Here is a 20,551-nt window from a genome sequence, read left to right as displayed (position 1 = left end):
ACATCTTTGATGTTGAAAATGATTTAAAGGTTTCTTGTTCATGTCTTTTAGATACAGTTAGTGCAGTTTGTATTAATATGTGCAAACACCTGGAGGTCTACAAAATAGGTTCCTTCAAACTGGTTTCTTTCGTTCAGTAGAGCTGTGTGAACATTGACCAGAAATACCTGCATGAACACCTTTAACAGGCGAGTGCCAGTTTGTGTAAAACAAATGTTACACGAACCTTTGTAAGCCAACAAAGGCAAACGTTGCACTAGGTTCACACATAAAACGCCTTTTCTTAATTTTGCACAACATTTTCAGGAGGTACTGACTGCAGATACATTTTGAAGATAAAATGCCTTGCTGGCTGTGGGATATTGTAGCAACTTGTGCTACATGTTAGTGTGTCATCTTTGTGGTGACATTCTGGTAATGAATCCATTCAAGGATGGGGTTTATGTTCAGTGGCTTAATGAATGACTCGTATTCCTTCAACAGTGTAAATGCTGATATGGTTTATTACATCTTGAGACGCTGTAGGTAAAAGCAACTGTTAATTCGTTGTACTTAAAAAACGTCATTACAGCAAGTGCCAACACATACCATATGTGTTGATTCATGATTGGTAGATTGCATACAAGCCCTAGATTAACAAAAAAATATGTTTGATGTAGACAAAATGTCTGATGCACAACATTCACAAATACACAAAGACGCATCCTAAGCATTGTCTTCTTTAAGTGTCCACATGTCCACAAGGTGGTGCTCTTATCAAAGAATAAATTAGGAGATCCACTTCAGTGGGTGTGGCAGCTCTGCTACAACCACGACTCCCACTTTATCCCATTTTTAAGTCCCTGAAAATATTACAAACATATGGCACACATCTCATTCTGTCAACAGCAATAAGCACATAGTATAATTCAATAACACACAACTTCATGTCTCAACTCAGCAATATCGACTTTACTTGGTTCAAGAAAACTGAAAATCTTCTCTCAACAAGGGAGGCTATTGTGCGAGTGGAATTCTAATTTAAGGAACATTTAGTACAACAAAAGAAGTTGGAAGCAGAATCACATGGTCGGAGAATCCTTTTGTAACTGTTAAACAATTCAGTAAACTCAAGAGCTTAAATGTTCTCTTCATTTTTTCCTTAAGATCCTTATTCAATATGAACAGAAATGTCAGATCCTGGAACAGTAAAAAACAAAAAACAAAAAAAAAAAAAAAAACAGAAGCAGGAATGTGACTGATTTCCCTTGATCGAGACACACTCCTATTGTGGTAAGGTTTGTTATTTTCTCCAGATAGGAAGTGACGTCTGCCTTTGAGTTTGAGACAAAGAAAAGAGGGACTGGCAGGGAGAGCAGGGAAAGCTTCAGGAATGGAAATCCAGAAAACAATGTGAGGATAGATGACAAAATATTGTATAAAAAATAAATATAAAGCTCCCTTTCTGAACAATGAAAACTAGTAGGAGAGATTACAATTCTGACATGTGGCACATAACTACTTAAAAAAAAGCGAGAAAACTATCAATTTGCTGTGAGCACAAGCATGAATTCTGGTTTGAAACAGACAAGCAACTTACATGCATTTCATTTTGGTACTGGTTCTTTTATGGTTTGTAGAGGACATGCCGATATGAAATATTGGCAAAAAAGTGATATATTATACAGCAGTAAATGAGATAGCGGGAATTTTGTTCATTCACAACGATTAGCTGTTTGTGGCTTTAGCCCTTTCTGATATTAAACAGAGAGCCAGATAATTTGATAGAGCTGAAATGCATGTGCACGGTTGTAGTACTCTCAGTAAGCATGCACATAGAAACAGTGAGTCATATACAGTCATACCACTTTCAGTTGAAGAGTTAAAAAGTGGGTAAAAAGTGGCCCTCACAAGCAGAGAAAGACAGCCTACAGCCAGTTAAAGTTCTGTGGATCTCCACAAAGTTCCACCTCCTGTGCACGGGAACAAGGTGGTAAGCATGTCAAAGCCAGCACTACCCGCACCGTGTTGAAAGCTTTTTTTTTTGTTTGTTTGAATAGAGCAACAGAAACGTACTCCTCCAGAGTCATTGGCGATGTGGCACATGGACAGGGCCTGTGAAGCCCGTTTGTTTGCACAGAATAACAAGAGCATGGCTGAAGGAAGCAGCTGTCATGGTGTAATCTAAGACACTGTAGCAGCCATGTTGGACTAGACAGGCATGTTCCATGAAGAGTCATGAGGACATCTGACATTACATGGTTATATCCAGCAGAGGCCTTCAGCCCTTGTGATGGCACGGTCCAATATGAGATAAACAGTATGACACAATGACAACAGGTGGTGAGGATCCAGTTTCCTCGAATTCAACAGCTAAGAATTATGGGAGTTTATGTCACAAGGCCTTTGGCGAGTCTTAATGTCAAGTCAGTTAAAAAGAATTTGCAAATAAAAGAAAGGAAAACGTGAGTGTGGTTCCAGCACTCCCAGACCCACTTGTTCAGCTCTGGGCCAATTTTAGAGAGTATTAAAAAAAATAATTCCATTGCAACTCACTGGATTGTCCCAAGGCTTTTGGTCAACAGAGTTCAATGGTTTACAACAAAAAGATAAATAAAAATAAAATAAAATGAGAAAAAAGAAGGACTGACGGCATGTCTGGACAAGGTGGAGAGTCTGAGTCACCGCTTATAATAGGCACCTGGAAAAGATGGAAGAGAAAGACAGATTTATCAGCAGCTTCATACATCCCGCTTCAGTTTAAAATGGTGTTTTGGCACTGCACGCAGTTCAGTGTCCCTGAACATTGAGGAAGTGTTCAAGGAATATATTTTTTCTTTCTGGTTGATCATCAATATATGAAATGATGATCATTTATGCACTAGAACAGCTCATCATTTCCTGTGTACCAGTAATCCTCTCCGTAGGAACGTAAAAGAAGATCAGGCCAAGTGCCGCTGAAGCCGAAGGACTTTCATTCATTCAAATGACCAGCAGGGGGCGAACAAAGTCAAATTACACATAAAACTATAAGAAAATGACCCGACATCTTCTCCAAATGAGCTTGTATTATTACTTTCAATTCTTCTCCAATACAGTAAAGTAAAATAAATAAGTAAAGTAAAGTCACTACTACGACCTGTGTTTGTGAGTAGTTTGTTTTTTCAACTTTAACATTTGGGTTTTACATTTGACTTTTGTTGAGTTTGCTTTTGCTAAAGATTCAATGGACTAATTTGAGTTAATTATTTTTCACTAGCCAAAACAAACATTCCACTAAATATCACACTTGATGTGAACTATGGACATGTCCCGCTAACCTAGCTAGCTATGTTTCATCCTCTGGCAAGATAAAAAAAACTAAATGGTCATAGCCAAAACAGTGGTCCACGGACCAATGGATGATTACAGGTGCTATGTCTCTTCCTTTAGTGATGGTGCTTCTCCTTGTCATATATGATTGACAGATATCTGGGTTTTGGCCTGATGGTGGCCAACACACGCTAGCTCTCACTTAGAGACCTGGTTAATTGTCACAATCATCTTTTTATTTTTTACACTTTAGAAAGTTAATCGTTAACACCAGCATTGTACTTAATTCAAGTATCAGAAAACACACTATCTAATAAAGATGAATACAATCTACCGATGAAAATCTTCTTACAGAATTGTAGCTTTAGCAAATTCAGAAGCCATTATTTTACTGCATGACCAATCAGAACATTTGTACTTTCGACAAAAAGGAGCAACTTGTGGTTAAAAATAAACATAATTACTTAATAGTTTATTTATTATTAAGTCACTACCTTTGTAAGCAGCCTCAGGTCTGGTGGGAGCGCGAGGGGCAACAGGATGCTCTGAATAGACATAGCCCGGGTTCACATTCTCATAGTCATGAGTACGAGGTTGAGGAGGTCTGAAACATGCAGACAGAGGAATTATTTAAATGATTTTCCCTGACTTCCTGACTGACTTGGAATATTTGTTCTAAGGAGTTTTGTACCTGGCAGGCTTGTTGTGGTTCTTCTGCCTCTGGTATTCATACTCCTCTCGTGTTCGGGGCCGGACAACCTCCTCTGGATTTGGCTGAAAACAAAAAGTTATAGTTCCTGTAATTATGGTTCTAGTGCCACAGTGGAAATACTCTTTTATATAAAATAAAATCACAGCGAAAAGAATTCACCCTGAAGCACCGATTTTAAAAATAAGTGTGGTTATGGAAAATTACCCTGTAGTCTCCCTCTGGTCGCCTCCTCTCCATGGCCAGCCTCTCCCTCTCTCGTTCCTTCTCTTTCTCTCGCTCCCGATTCTTCCTGTACTCCCTTTTCTCTTGTTCCATCAGCAGTCGGGCGATTTCCTGCCACAGGCAATCAAAAAACGCCCAGCATTAATTACCACTTCCATTACTGAATTATTTCTTACATAGTGTCTGGTTTAAGACATGCTTGCTCAACAGGATATGAGAGGGAAAAAAAGAGGACAGCATAAGACGCGTTCCCAGACTTTTCTACACACCTCGTCTTGTGCCACTTGGGCTGCACGCACATGCATCTTGCTTGCCTGAAACAGGAAAACAATCAAAAGTCAATATTTTCCCCAGAGTGAAACATGATTGATAATGACTGAGATTTAGGACTCTAAATATGCTTCAAGTCATTTAGCACAGTCATTTCTTACTTCTACAAAATGAACCTGCAGTCTTCAGGGATAACAGTAATAAGTATTTGAGGCAATCTTTGCTCTCAGTAGTTATTTAAGTCTTTAAGTCTTAAGTCTACTTGAATTATTCCACCACAAAATCAAATTATTTTCTTGTTTCCATCCTCACCTTGATTTCCTCCTCTTGCAGTTTTTTGGCCACCTCCATGTCAATCAGCTCCTGATCGCGAATATCAAGCTTCGTTAAACCCTTGGTGGCCTCGCTCACTCCATACTTAGTCTCTGCTACTACTGCTCCGCTGCCTCGGTGCACTATACGACCTGCGAATGGCAATACATTTCATGAGCAAAAGATTATGAATGGTATATTGGTTTTAAAAAGAAAAGGATTATCACAATTGTTTTGTTGAAAATTTGTAAAAAATTATGATCATACTTTCACCAAACCCAGAGGCGATGTCTTCAAATTCCAAGGTTAAAGAGATTGAAAACAAAAAATTAAATGATCAATTTACATGACAGAAAATGATATAAAATCTGAAGCATTTGTTGATAGAAATGATTATCAAGATTTTTTTCTGTATATTGACGAAGCATACAATACCAGATTTGCTACTACAGTGCATTAAACTGAATAAATTAAACCATTTAACCTTTTTAGGCACCTAAAAGGGCTGCAGTGCATCTTCACTGGTGTTTATCATGGTTTTGTTTAATGCCTTTGACAGGGCTACCAATGTCACCATGAATTACATGGTTACTGACTTGACAATTCAACCAGCTCATCTGCTCAGGAGCCCTTTGTCAATGCCCAAGTTTAACTATTAAAAATCCACAGACCTATTCTACTAGAAAAACCACAACACACAGTTTAGCCTTGGCAGTAAAATCATTGCTCAGTGTTAAAACCCAACGACCAATTCAAAAACAAGCCAGTCAAACAGCACAAGCGCAACAGATCAAGTGAAATCACATCAGTTGTCAGACAAGATAATCATTGTCATCCTCATGGAAACAGAGAGAATGGATGTCGTCATTAGTGATTGCCATGTTAGATCAACCCACCACCTGAGATTGCCACAGCGTAAAGCCAGTCCAGCACACCACACAAACACCCTTGCAGGGCCCAGTGGGGCGCTCAGGGTTGTACCTGTCTCTCCGTTGAGATGGCTACGATTGTGTTCTCTGCCAGGACCCTCACCCTGTCGGGGGGACATAAACTCTTCTGTGTCGCCTCTCACTTGGACCTCATCAAACACCTCTCTGGGGTCAGAGTGGACACGCTCCCGTCCCCTGGCCCTCCTCTCCCTCTCACCATCATCTTCCTCCTCCCAGGAAGCCCTGCTCTCCCTTGGAAAGTTCCTGCTGTGTCCCGGCTCTAGAACGTCTTCTTCAAGTCCCCTGTCTCTGCTTTTGTCTCTGGCTCGTTTTCTGTCTTTGTCTTTTTGTCTTTCTCTCTCTCTCTGTCTCTCTGCACTCAGTCCTCTATCTCTAGACCTTTCTCTATCTCGTCCGTCTGCTCTGGCATATTTCAGGTCCTGCTCCCTGTCTTTTCTGTGGTCTTTTCCCGTGTGCCTGTCCCATTCTCTGCTTCTATCTCTTTCATGATGCTTGTCTCTTTCTCTGTCTCTGGCCTTGTCTCTTTCATTGGGATACTGTGGTGGAGGTGGTCTAGCTGGTCTCTCTTTCCTTCTCACCACTCTCTCTGTATCGTCCTCTCTTGGGTACCTGCCTCTTCCAGTCTGTGTTGGTTCATATTCTGGATACCTGTCACCATTTTTGCCTCTGGAGGGCAACAGGTGCTCTGGGTATGGATCAGCATGTCTGCTGCGCCCTCCTTCTGCCACTAGGTAGTGCTCAGGGTATCTGGAATGGCTATGGGGGGCTGCAGAGTCCAGTTTTGGGTACCTGCTCCTTTTAGGCTCAGTTGAACTATAATCTGGAGAGCAATCACGATCACGATGCGAGCTCACTGGGGCATATGCATCATTTCGGCCAGGGGAAGTTGATTTATGATGGGTGTGTTTGTCCAAGTCAAGGGATCTTCTTGAAGCTGAACAGCAGAGTGGGGGGGGTGATGAAGAAGATGATGATGATGATGATGATGATGATGATGGTTGATGACAATATGGAAATGTGAAAACAACAACAGACAGGAATGATATAAGCTAAGAAAGTTAGTAAGCACTGAGTTAGCGGCACCTGTGAGGAGAGAGAAAGTATCCACTATAGATGTAGAGTGTAGGTAATGGATACAAAATATGTCCAGAGTTGTCATATTTCATTTAGGAAATGCACAATAAGGAAAGCAGAAGCAAGAGTCTGGATCCTGAATAAAATATTATGAAATTAGTCTACATTCAAAATCTGCTGTTATACCTTTAAATGATGGGTTAATAAATGTGAACAGTTCATGAACTGTGTATTTCACCATATTTGACAAAGAAAAACCAGAGCATAATCAACTTAAGTGGGAAAACAACTGAACCTGAGATTGAACAGCATGTTCACTTCAACAAAAACCTGTCTGTTGGGAATTGGCGTGTGAGCAACATAAATTTGAATGGAAACAAATGTGTAGAAACACACGTTGGGAAACACAAGGCACAGCCCAGTCCTCAGTGAGCAAGGCGTCACAAAGGAATTCCAGCTATCTAACCGGCTGCTAAACATCTACTCGACTTCATAGCTCTAGCTTTTTATAAAGGAGACTGACTGGTACCTGGTCAGAGTGCTTGCTCTCTTTTGTCCACAACTCTTCTACATAGCCTGTCTCTATGTCATCTTCACCATTTTGTGTGTGTCAAGTGCAGACAGGTTCTGCCCACACAGATTTATGTTCAACTTTGATCCGCTGGATTGAAAAGAACAGTCAGCAGCTCCTCATTTCCTCTCACCAGCAGCTTGATGAGAGGCTACATGACAGCTCAAAAATGTGAGCATGAAAAAAAGGGATTTTAGAGATGCAAAAAGCCTCCCTCCAGTAAAAAATATCCCCTCACACATGGATGAAAGGCCCAACAACAGTCTCAAACATTCTGTACAGTGTCTGATTACTCACTGTTACGTCATCCCCTTAAAGTTTGTTCAGTAAACAAAGGCGTTTGTACCTTTCTTCTAGCGTAAGCATATTCATGCTTCTCCAGTTATATGCAAACACACACTCATCAGGGACATTATAGGTGTGTGGTTACGTAACTCACACCAAACACAGTGGAGCTGGCAGTGGCATAACTACCCTTAAATGAAGAATGCACTGACTGAAAAAAAGGCAAAGTCCACAAGATCAATAAATGAAACCTCAACAAGTCCACACAGACGCAACAAGACAGGTAAACTGAAAGCTTGAACCACTTGCCCGGTCCTGTTTATGTCAGACAACGAGCCAAGGTCTATGTCTAGACAAAGCTGTGTACACTTTAATACCTGCCTGTGAAACTTTGCAAATCCAGAGTCCAGAGAGTGCAACCTAAAATATGTTCCAAACCTTTACACCAAGCAACAACATGAGGTGGTTTACAGTATGTGTCAATCTAAATACAATATGCCTATGGGTTCTGGTAGGAAATCTGGGACTCAATATGACATATTAGTCTCAGACGGCTGAGAGCTGCAGCAAAAAACACACACACACACTGTCCTCCTACACTCAAAATCATGCCCTTGGCTCAGGAGGTGGACCTACATATAAACTTTGCCACTATACCGTCAGTCTGCTCAAGATTTCTCAAAGGAGATGATCAACCCTGATCTTAAAGGTGACTAAAAACAATTATATGACTCCATTGTTAAATTATAGAAGAAAGTCAAACCAACATTTTCTAAATTATACAACATAACTGAGGTAAACTTAAATGTCTCTCTGGATGTATTTATTATCCAGTAACTAGGATTCGTTCAGGTAAAGTTAAACCTGAGGCCTCTTACAGCAGGGAACGTGCTTGAATGAAAGCGAAATGACAAATTATTTCTCTGCAGGAACACTTAAGCCTTTCTCCAAGGTTAATTATGTGCTAATAAATGCATTCCAAAATCTTTGCCTGTAGTCAGCAACAATCTCCAGCTCAGAGGGTCAAACCTCCACCCTCTGGGTGGGGGGGCAACTTCTGTATCCTTATGTCCTTAAACATAAGCTCATTCAGACAACACAGGCACAAGATGAAGAAGCACATGCACACTGTAACACCAGAACATTAGCCAAAAGTGTCCTTCTCACCTCCGTGATCTTCAAAATACTCCTCCTCAAAGTTTGATTCCAGCTGCTTCTGTCTCCTCCTTTCCTCTTTCATCTCCTTCTCCTGTAGCTTACGAGCAATGGCCTACAAAGAGACACGGACACAGTAAACAAGCTGCCCAGTGTCAATATGAAAACAGCTCCCGTTTGGGTCATTATTTGATATGTAACTGTTACGTAGTGTCAAATAAGTAAACTCACCATTCAATCTTTAATCAGATAAAATAAAGAAATTAATTGAGCAGCAGCGTCAGACATTATGAAAAAAATCACTAGCAATATAAGAGAAAGCGGGCCATTTAAGAAATGTTTGTAATGCTAGAAATGTCAAATTATTAACGGTGGCAGTCGTCAGTGGACTGAATCTGAACCTGTGGCTTTACTGAGAATGCACGCTAATCAGATTTGCTTCTCAAATTAGATCTTAAGATCGAACTGTCTGTGCTGTTATTTGCAAGTCGTCAGATTGGATTTGTGTGTCACCAGCCTGGCAGCCTGGGCTCTAATGGCAACGTCAGCGTAAGGAACCAGCTACTGCACATTGCTGCTCTACTCTGAGCATGAATTTGCCTCAGCTGTTGCATCACTTGACGTCATTGTTGTGTGTCGCGTTGCAAATTGTGCAATTTTAATCTGAATCAATCTTGTCTGCCTAAACATTCATTTGGTCTGGTTAACTGAACCTATGATTGTGAGTGAGGATAGAAACTGATCTCTCAACTGTCCATTTTATGAACAATAACATTTAATACTATATCATCAAATCCCTGCTCTTTATGTAGGTCAGTGGTATAAAGACTGACCATAAATACAGCCTACGCCAATATAACAATCAGTCCATGGGGAGAAGGGGAGGGGGGGCTTCAACAGGGGGCTGATTCATGTGGATGACCCGTCCATTAAAGGACATCAATACTAGAAGTCAAGTTATTGACAAGTGGATGTACTGACGTTGTACTTGAATGGGCTGAAATGTCTCATTGTGTATCTCTTACTGCATCCTTCTCTTCTTGCTGTCGCTGTTGTTCGGCCTGTCGGACCAGTTGTTCCTGAATCTCTTGGGCAATCTCATTGTCTTGTCGTTCACTGAGGTTGTCAAAGGTTCATGGTGTTTCCATGTACATGGGAGGGAAATGGACAAAATTAGTGACAGCGAGTCTTAAACTACAGTTGGATAATCAAAATGGTTATAAATGAGTGTATGATATGACATATTTCTAATAAGCCTGTCCATAAAACAGGCGTAAAAACTTTTAATTGCTGCTCCATGTTTTTATAGTTTTGTAATTTTAGTTAATTATAAATCGCTTTGGTTTTAAATGTAAGCATTAAATATATGTGAAATAATCATATTACATGACAGGGCTGAACACACAAAGAGCCCCGCTTTGAAGTGATCAAGTGTGTTGTTAGAGATAACGGGTGAGCTTCAGGCAGCAGCAGGAATATCTGTGCCTGTCGTAATCTCAACAGTTTGCCTTGACTCACTCTCATCTTTAAATGACATGATTTTGACAACAAAACCACCTGCCTGGAAGGCTGGTATGCAAAGATCAGTTCTCTGTGTGCAGACGAACATAAGCATAATGCTTTACTGACAGCAGGAGAGCAGCAGCAGCCTATCTGCCCTGAACTGTACTTGTATTAGACCTCAGTACGACTTAAGCTTTTAAAAGTTAATTTAACTGTAGCACTGCAGCATGCATTCAACAGTGTGTACAAAAAGCAAGTAATGTGACATCCCCTGTGTATGTGCGCATTTAGTCCAATATTTGAGAGTGGGTGTACATGAAGTGGCACTGGCAGTGCGCCACTGTACAACAGCACTAGCCTGGCGCCATCGATGGAGCAGCATCTGGCCTCTCCCTGGGGGTCCACTAGATCCTTCTAGGTTTGTGTGTTTACAAAAGTGATATCGTTGAACTGTGTTTTAGCAATATTATCTTGGACAAGTATGCACTAAAGCTTGATTTAAGAAACACTGAGGCCATTGGGGTTAGTATGCATGTGCTTCATGTTTTAGACATGCAGCTGGAACAACCACAAAACCCTTGAATATGAGTGAATGAGTGAATATAATTATATATCACGGCTACCAATGATACCACACAAAGACCACAAGAATGGCTGAGACTGCCCGTGTCTAAACTTGTAAGTTTATGATGGTGTTTGCAGTGCAGATACAAATCTGTGTGTCAAATATGAATTCACTTTTACATTAAGTAAATATACTCCAATCAGGCATAACATTATGACCACCTTCCTCATATTGCATAGGTCTCCCTTGTGCCTCCAAATAGTCATCTATGGTAGCAGGGCGAGATCACCTTGCTGCTGAAGCATGAATCTGTCTTATCTATCAGTTTTGGGAGTAATTACACTAGATCAAAATAATCAGTCCTGTACCCAGTTAGCACTGCACAGTAGTCTGATTACTTCAAGAGATATCTGAGAGGGTAAGAGACATGTCATTTAAAACATTTGACAGATTGATACATCTGCAGTTAGATGGCAAATGCTAATATTGCTAATTACACTAAAACAGACAGTTTTTCGCTAACACCGTTGTGTGTGATGAGTGTGTTAGTGTATGAGAGACACCCACATGTCAACATGTTGTTTCTGGTTCTGGACCTTGGCCCTCTCATCCTCCTCCTCTTGCAGTTTCTTGGCCACCTGCAGGTCCTTCTGCACTAGACGGCTCTTATGGACATTGGATGCCAAGTGGCTCTCAACTGTAGACACAAACACATAAGAACCGCTCTTGAAACTGTGTACACACAAACCAGAGTTGGTCATCTGGACAATACTACTGATGAGGAATGAGATAAATGATGACCAGCGGAGCGCTAGAGAGTTTATTTATAGATCCAGACTTTTCTGATGTTGCCACTGTTGTTTAGATGGTCGGCAGAAGACAAGATAAACGTGGAGGGCGCAGACGTTTCAGTCTCTGGTAATGAACAGAGAGGGCTCTGAGTCACTGAGAAATGAATGTTCACAGCTGAGGCGTTGTTCCAAGGTTACGTGACGGCACGTTGCGGGCCATAACAGATGATAAATCTTGCTTGCTGACGCACTCCAAGCACTTTGTAAGCATGGAGAGCATCACTCACACGCTGAGCTCTGTTTCACCTGGCTATTGATCTGTTCCCGGCTTTCATGTGAAAAGGACCAAATTACATTTGGCAATTTACTTGTGAGAAGAACCATAAAGTTTCTGCTTTTGACTGGTTAAATTGAAAGAGGAAACTGAGTCACAGCTGTGCCAAGTTGATAAAAAGTCAAGCTCTTGGCGGATTTTTTTTGGATGATTTATCAATTTATTTAGGTTGATGACACCTCAAGAAAGTGGCACAACTGTTGTCACCAATCAAGATAAGACTATCATTAATCCACTGTCATTTTCTCTCAACAGAATTTACTGAACATGACCAGACATTTTCTACATTTGTTGATTCAACGAACTTGACCCTGAATAGATCTGTCCTCATTCAGAAAAAGGGTAAGAAAGCTCAGCTATCTCAGCCTCAGACAAGTCAGAGCAGAGCTTTACGCTCAAATGAAGAAAACACATTCCCGATACGAAAGATGCCAAGTGCTGACACGGCCATAAAAAATGTTTTTCATGTGACATTTGGGTGCTTCAGTATTCTGCATACTCAATAATTTGAGTGGAAATAAAAACCAGCTGTAACACCACAGCATCTTGAAATGTGCTAAAAGGCTCTCTATGGGGTGGCCATCTGTCAAAATGATCAAGGACAAAGAAAGGGACGCTGCACATTTAGGCAACAATAAAGATACATTAGCCAGCATTCTCCTGGGTGATCTCCAGGGTCAAGGGTGAAACATTTTTCGAGCACGAACCAGATCAACTATTGCGGCAACAGTGAGCCATGGTTACAGAGTTCAGAGTCTATGAAGGTTCTTACTGGTCATGGTATATCCAACCAAAGGCCACTTCTTTAAAGATGCTTCAGCACACAACACAATCCAATCAGCCAGCTCCTTTCACACTATTTCTGTCTGAGTTTCAAACCACTGATGCATCCTAAGAGTGCTGTTAACTGTGGCAAACCACGAACTGAACAACATGTTCTAAATGCAGATAACCATTATTGTTAATAAACATGTGAGTCATGCTAGTTTCACATGGGCACCACTCACAGCTGTTTCTAATAAAAACTAAACTACAACTCCACAAACAGTCAACAAGTCCAGTTGGCTTTGTTTTAGCTTTTGTCACAGACATGCATGTTTTCACACACTAAATCTTTACTAAAATTATCCAATGTTATATCAGTAGCCTCTTTGTTGTTTGATGCCTGACATTTCTTTATGCAAGTGAAGGAGATGGGGAGGAGTGCTTGCTACTCATCTGTAGATATTCATTTGTGTACAATTAAAGGAAGGTCTTGTTTTGTCTACGTCTGAAGTTTTGTCTGTACTTGGCAGGAAATATCTTCTTAACTGAGAAGAGGGTGGCTCCAGCATACAGCTAAAACAATACACGCTTCTGATAAAACTAACTTCTTTTAAAAGCATTAATAGTAATCAGTACTGTTAAAATGAATGTAGAAAGCAACATAGGGGATCATACCCTCTTCCGAATCTCCAAAACGTGAAACTAGATGGAGCGTGATATAATCTCACACAAAAAAACATGCACATGTAGAGTCGTGCAGTTGAACTTCAGATCTGCGCTAAAGTGAATGTAATCCAGATAAATCACATGCACTTATACACTATAGCTCACCCTGCTCTGATACGGTACTATTGTAGTATCCTAACCCATTCTCTCAGTTAACTGTGTGGCTGAAACAGGGTTCAACTAAACTTAATCAGGCTGCAGACAGCAATGTTTGCTTCATTAATGTTTTTACTGTTGACTTTTATGGCTTGTTCTTTTGAGATAAAGTATGTGTGCCATAAAGTGACTTGAAAATAACAACAGTCCATTGTGAGACAACACGTCTGCCGCAATAAACGTTACTATAACTATAAAAGTCTTTCACACCCTGTCTAGATAAGGGAATATTTTACAAAGCAAATGTAAGGATGTTATAGTTCCAACATTGTGTGTGAAGGTGCACATGTCCAAGTTTTCCTTAGCTTTTGTTTGTGTTACACATGTTGCAACGATGCATTAAGTCAGTGAAACATCTGGAACATTGGTCTGATCAGTTAAGTAGGAGAAGGGTTGATATCAGGTACACAAGGGGGGCAGCAAAGAGACAACTCCCAAAACAGGGGTAGTTTTACTGCTGAAGGCTATTGGTTGCATGAAGTGATACCTGGAACACCTCCAGGAAGGCACATCAATACATGCCATTGCCAGAAGGCTTACAGTGTCCCAGCACAGTCTCAACAGCATGGTGGAGATTCTAGGAGACAGGCACTTGCAATAGGAGAGATGAATAGGGCCATAAAAGTTCCTCAACTCATCAGCAGGTCCGGTATTTACTCTTTTGCGCAAAGAGGAACAGGACGAGCACTGCCAGAGCCCTCAGATTGTCCAGTCAGTAATGCCCTGGTTCAGGACACTATCCGTCGTCCCACTAGAAGCATGCCCTGATGTTGTCAGGAAATCATGTGGGGGTCATACAAACTATTGAGAATAATTGTTGCTGCAATTTGCTGCAATGCAATTTCAGAAAAATGGACTAGCCCGTCACATCTTTTGTTTTTTCTCTTATTTTCAGGTGTTTTTGATCATTTTAATTTCCTTCAGATGAAATGGCATCCTACGTTCCCAACACATTGACCAGTCCATATCAGTATAGATATCCAGCATGATTTCCTTTTACCTATTGAGAATTTGATGGGTTTTCAAAGGTGTCCCTTTTTTGTGCAGTATATATAAACTGGGATGAAACTAAACAGATCAAAGGCAGCCAAGCTTTGATCCAACTGAAGCAGATCCCAGGTCAGGCTAAAAAGGAGTGTGAGTGTGAAGGGTGACCCTCTACAAGATAATAGAGGTGCATTTCCAATTAAAATCTGCACAAGTCACTGAATTTGAATCATACTTATCACCGTGAATGCTAATAAGTGACAGAATATAGTAAACAGCAACATGTTCTGATTATGGGTGAATACAGTTTAACAGGGGATGTAAAGTTATTTATTTAGTGGTTGAACCAACTCAGAAAATGGTTAATAGATTAATCAACAAAATAATCCAAGTTAATCAATTGAAGCAGTGAGTTGTTGCAGTTCTAGAAAAACAGCAAACATGGTCTGTCTGAAGTAGGTTGTCCATTCCTTAAGGCAAAAATATGAGGATTCTTACTCTCTTGTTCCTGGAGGTTGTATGCCAGGCAGTGGTCCTCCAGTACAGCAAAGTCTCGGCACACTGAAAAAAACAGAAAGATGTTTAAATTCAAATTGAGTACTGAGAAAAGCTCTACCACAGAAAAACATTCAAACTTAGTTTCAACAACAGGATGCTCATTTATTCAAATTCTGGGCCTTCAAGTGAGGCAGATGAGATGTTAGATGAGGATCTAACATTTGCAGTTTCACAAACTTAACATCCGGCACATCAGCCAACACGCATTCTTTAGCAGTACTTTAGCAGTTATTTAAAAGGTGTGACTTACTCAAATACAGCAAGCTGATTAACAAGAACATATAGACAGAGAATCAATGAATACGATTTTAGAACTTAGCAGAAACGTCATTTATGATTTATTTAATTTTTGCTCAGCATCTCTTTCTATCACAAGCTGAATGCATTAAAGAAAAACAAACGAAATACTGCAACATAGTACTCTCAATTGTTTACGATGTGATGTGCAGATTTGTCCATATGATTACTGGATCAAAAAAAAAAAAAAAATGTAAAACATTTGCATCCCTGCACTTTTTTCAGGCTCCAAACTAGGCCAAATTGTGTGTCATTTCGACACAGCGTTTGGCCATCTGCAGAGTGATTTCATGGTAATTTTTATCGATGCCAAGAAGAAGTGAAACTGTAAAGAGGAATCATGGTCAGCCCTCACAGTAAAAAATAAATAAGTGTGTGCACAGATGTTGTTTTTTAAAAAGTTAGAGGCAAGATTGACCTTTAGAAGTGTGAAATACCCTCATTACGCAGAGTCTGATTGAGACTGAGTCACGTCAACAGTAGCTGTATGAGAGAGGAGTAATTATTCTTTGGCCTAAGCTTGAAAACTGTTACAGCAACAATTATGACCTCAAAGATATGAAAACAGAGGATAGAAACCTCCATTTGTCTCCTTATTTTCCATCTCAAAACAGATCTCCACCAAATATCAACCACAGCGATCTCTCCATTTTGGGTTTCGATATTACTGATGCTGCCAAAACGCTGTGAACAGCAATCCTGAAAACAATTGTGCAGATCGATGTAGGAGGGGAGCTTTCCTCATAAAACCCCCCACACACTGTTATGAAAGGATGCAGCTTTTTCTCCCTTTGAATATTTGGGTTCAACCAGTCTTCAAACGAAGACAGTTTCCTGAGTAGGAGAGCTAAGGGGACCTTTCTCACAACCTTAGCAGCTAATAATGGATGCGGACTGTCAAAATGGTTCAACTACCAAGATTGGGGACAGTATTCTTGAGGTTCTGCAGTAGTTTTTCCCCCTGTCAGCAGAAAACGTGTGCAAACATCACAGCTTCAAATATGGAAAATACATCATGCACTAGGCCATGGGCCACTCTGCTGTTGACAGCGGTTGTCTTCAGGGAAGACAAAAATAAAGAGATGAACAATCTACACGCGTTTCTGACATCATACACATCTGTCAAATCACTATCGCATCCCCTCCAAGCTTTTATTGCAATGTACCCACACTCAGTAACCCAGTATTACCCGTCTTACAGCCCATCATCCACTGACAAAGACAAAGATTACCTCATCCACGTCATAAAAATGAACAACTGGTAACTATATGTCAGCATACATTGGAGATAGCTCAGTGGAAGAGATTTACTGCTATTGTATGAACACACTCTGAAGAGCAGCCCATACTGTCTGATGGTAGAAGATGGCTCATGACTTAGTGCAAGGCTGGGATAAACAGATGCTGAGAAGAGGAGGGCAAGACCTTCACAAAGCCTCACGCTGACTAGGGCCAGTGCTGGATTTGATTAACACTGACTCTTTTTTTCAGCCATATGCTTAATCTTCTTAGCCAAGTAACCTGAGATTAATTGTGGCTGGCCGAGCTTTCTGCATCGGTAGTCTAACAATTTTGCTAAGTGTGACAGTTGCTTTTGAAGCTTGTAAGAGGCAACGCTTTGCAGAACTCAGTGTTTGCAAGAACAAGCAACAAGTGCCACAAGGATTACAGCTACAAGTCATGACGTTTCAGTTTACCTTCATTCAATCCAACTTGAAGCTAGATACAGCAACAGGATGAATACGGCGACAACATGCATAATCACAAGGGAAAGCATCTGTGCTTCATATGCTGTTCAATAGCTGGACACCTCACAGTGTACACTTCACTCACTTGCCAGTCATCAGGTACATGTGTGAAAACAAATGTATTCTAACAATGTAACAGTCCTGTTTCCCCTTAACAGGTGTTACAATGTAGTCTGTGCTGCTGTTATACTGCATTGACTCTAACACTAAAATACTTCTGTTATTTAGCCTTGCACACTGACTACATTGGGGGCTGTCAAAATATTAGAAACATGTGTGGGCATAAAACAATACAGCTGAATAATTCTACACAATCCACAGCCTCGAAAAGCAAAACACAGATGAATCAACAGTTGCTATTTTAAACAAACCAAGCCCAGACTGAGTACTGTCTCATAAGAACGCATATGTTTTCACGAGTGTGCCTAATGAACTGGCGGGTGAGGGTATTTTCAACACGTGTGAGGTGAACTTCAACTTTTCCAGCAGGTTTCTCGCTCTTTCACAAGCAGTGGAAATGCAGGTTTCTTCTTTCTCTGACCAGAATAACAAGCATCTCTCTGAGCAGCTGCTTCACTCCACCTTCCCACCAGGACACGAGGCCAGCTATAATCTGCCTCAGTGTCAAAATAAATAAATAAATAAATAAAAAATAAAAAAATCCACTCAAGAACAAGTTTCTAAATCAAAATCAGCAACAATAGCACTCTAGGTTGTGTGTAGTAATGTGGGAGGGGCTGGTGTTAGCCTTCTTTCAAAGATAATGTTTCAAAGTAGAAAACTGGACTTGTCCTAAAAAACAAACACACACTGTGTTCAGAGCTCTGGCTGAACCACATACCTGAAAACAAACAAACAACTCAGACTTATCAGTGCTAAAGCCACCAGTCACCTGACTCCTGTAACCCTGCATCCTCTCACTATGTTGGTGTAAATATCCTTTAGCTGAACACTTCATCATAACTTCGCTTAAAACTGTGTCTATTGTGAATCCTACACACAGTAATGACTTCCACTGAGATTTTGACTGGATAACAGATTTTGTCTTAGACAAAAAAATCTGGCACGACACCTGCACCCAGGCTAAGGAGTCTAATTAATGCTAAATATCTGACTCCAGCATTAAACACTAGGCAGCCTATTAGCATCCACTAGCACTAGCTGCCACCCACCCACTAACAATGTTGTGTAAAAAACAAAAAGAAGCCTGTTTTCACTAAAACATAAACATTAACAGCTAGCTCGTGTCACATTTAGCCAGCAAATATATCATGGACATTACCCTCTTTCACTCCAGGTAGTTTTTTCTGGTCGATGCTAACGTTACATTCAGCCATGTTGTCACCGATAATAAGTCAAAAAAAAAAAAAAAAAAGCCGCTGACGCTGAATTACACTTCCGCGTTTCTTCCGAAGGTTAACGGCCGCCTGATTGATCGCCTTTACTCATAAACCCGATTGATGGTTCAGGTGCTGGACGGCCCTTTTGATTAGTTTCGGTAGCCAACCTCTCTCGATACGTCGCCGCTGTAATTGCCTGGCTGCTGCTCGGCTGAGGCTGGCGTGTCAGTCGGGTTTTCTACGAGCGTTCCTCCCTCCCTTCAACCAGCAACCAGCCCGCCATGCCAGACACAGGAAACACAAACATCCTGGGGCGACCTGTCAAAATAAAAGACCTTACTGCAATTCTTAAATGTTTTTCAAGAGAACTGTAGGGTTTCTTCTGTAAATATTGTCCATATGCTATAAAAACAGTCTGTACCATACCACTTATATTCCACAAGAGCATTGAATAAGGTCAGCTGGACTTGTAGGATTTCTTGAAGACGTTTCGCCGCTCATCCGAGTAGCTTCTTCAGTTCATTTGCTCATTCGTTATTCAACACTTTTTTGAATTACCATGACCTGGATGACTGAGAACCTTCACAGACATACCACTTATATACCACACTCTTTATCTTTATTTTCACCTGTTCAGGAACACATGGACGCACATAGAAACTGCATGAAACCATGAAACAAAAACATCAAGAGGTGTACAATACCTAAATACCTCAAACTGATGAGGAGCAGACACACTTCATGTAGTTTTGTAATCAAAGTCTCAAATTGGTGCTGGACCAGAGCTTGAGGGATTTTCGAGTTGTCCATTTTCTTCATCCTTTTTATTTATATGAAAAGAATAAATTAATCAGACTAAACTTCCAGAACCAAACAAATGACACCAGGATAGCTAAGGCTCAAACTACTTCTGAAAACAATGAAAATGGAAAGTATGTAAAATTAATTTTACACTACACAAAAATCACAATATTTACTGTGTTTCACTAAAATTGCAGGTCGTATGAATGTCACTGTTTAACAATAAGTTCAAGAAATTCATGAAATAAATGTTATTCTACAATTATTCAAGAAGGGCAGAAAAGAACTGACTTTCTCCACTGACGATCTTTGAAGGGTGCAGGGCAGTGTGGGGCTGTCTTTTATTCGATGGAAAAACAGCTGGAGGTGTCTGGATCAAGGGCTTCACCACAGGGGACCCCTTGGCAGTTTGTGTTGAAGCTTTGGAGATAAGATAAGGTGGTTCCGCTAAAGATAGTCATCATCATTCAACAGTAAGAACCAACCTTTTCTTGAAAAAGGTGAGAAGGCTGAAAACTCAACAGTGCTTTCCAAAAGACAGTTGCCCCTCAGCTCAGTGGATGTGTGGTTCTCCACAGAGCTGAGGCTGCACTCTGGGCTGAAGGAAGACCTTGAGGTCTTGTGTCTGTCACCTGCCATTAGAGCCTTCCTGCAAGCGAGGGCAGCCACCTGACTGCCAAGAAAGACTTGGACCCAGAAGTCTGTTGCTGGCACGGACAGACAGGCTGGAGGAGAGAGCCTCGGTTTTGTCTGTTGAAAGGTTTTTGAAGTAATTAATCACCTTTGTGTACTTTTTACAGTGCTACGGTGCAGTGTAAATGTAGCTAAGGTCTATGTAGCAAATATTTTAAATACATGTTTAAAGTCCAAAGTTACAAGGAAGCACTTCCGTGATGAAAAAGTGTATCTACAGACCAGGGTAGGTTTTGTTGTCCTTGTCTGTGTGTTCTCCATTGAGGAGAGGGCTGATCCTCCATCCTCCTGAGTTTCTTTCTTTTCTCAAGGACTGGTAGTCTGTCCAAAACAATATCTTTTCTGCAAAACTACAAAGCCTCTGCATGTCACGTTAATGCATCCCTCTAAGTGTCCCTCCTGTCAGTCTTTTTTGAAACACGACAAGGGATTTCCTGTCCATTTG

The 20,551-nt window shown here is 40.7% G+C and overlaps 1 protein-coding gene across 4 annotated transcripts; it reads right to left on the bottom strand.

Annotated features, from left to right (window-relative positions):
* Positions 1–478: 478 nt before the first annotated feature.
* ccdc50a (coiled-coil domain containing 50a) lies at positions 479–18,911 on the bottom strand. 4 transcript variants are annotated; one of them, XM_047586913.1, is made up of 13 exons: positions 18,555–18,911; positions 15,168–15,230; positions 11,478–11,607; positions 9,868–9,958; positions 8,855–8,957; positions 5,789–6,691; positions 5,075–5,098; positions 4,808–4,959; positions 4,495–4,539; positions 4,208–4,336; positions 3,983–4,065; positions 3,786–3,895; positions 479–2,680 (listed from the first exon to the last, which is right to left on the bottom strand). In XM_047586913.1, the coding sequence occupies exons 1-13, from the start codon at positions 18,607–18,609 to the stop codon at positions 2,661–2,663; spliced, it is 1,908 nt and encodes a 635-aa protein (XP_047442869.1). In that variant the 5' UTR covers positions 18,610–18,911; the 3' UTR covers positions 479–2,660. The 4 variants fall into 4 exon arrangements, with proteins under 4 accessions (XP_047442869.1, XP_047442870.1, XP_047442872.1 ...); XM_047586914.1 differs by lacking the exon at positions 5,075–5,098; XM_047586916.1 differs by lacking the exon at positions 5,789–6,691 and having other exon boundaries at positions 18,555–18,910.
* Between the last annotated feature and the right edge of the window lie 1,640 nt (positions 18,912–20,551).

This window comes from Mugil cephalus, chromosome 6, assembly GCF_022458985.1.
Source record: "Mugil cephalus isolate CIBA_MC_2020 chromosome 6, CIBA_Mcephalus_1.1, whole genome shotgun sequence".
In the NCBI taxonomy this organism is placed as follows: Eukaryota; Metazoa; Chordata; class Actinopteri; order Mugiliformes; family Mugilidae; genus Mugil; species Mugil cephalus.
The sequence above is the reverse complement of the archived record's forward strand: the minus strand, read 5'-3'. Positions and strand labels throughout refer to the sequence as shown.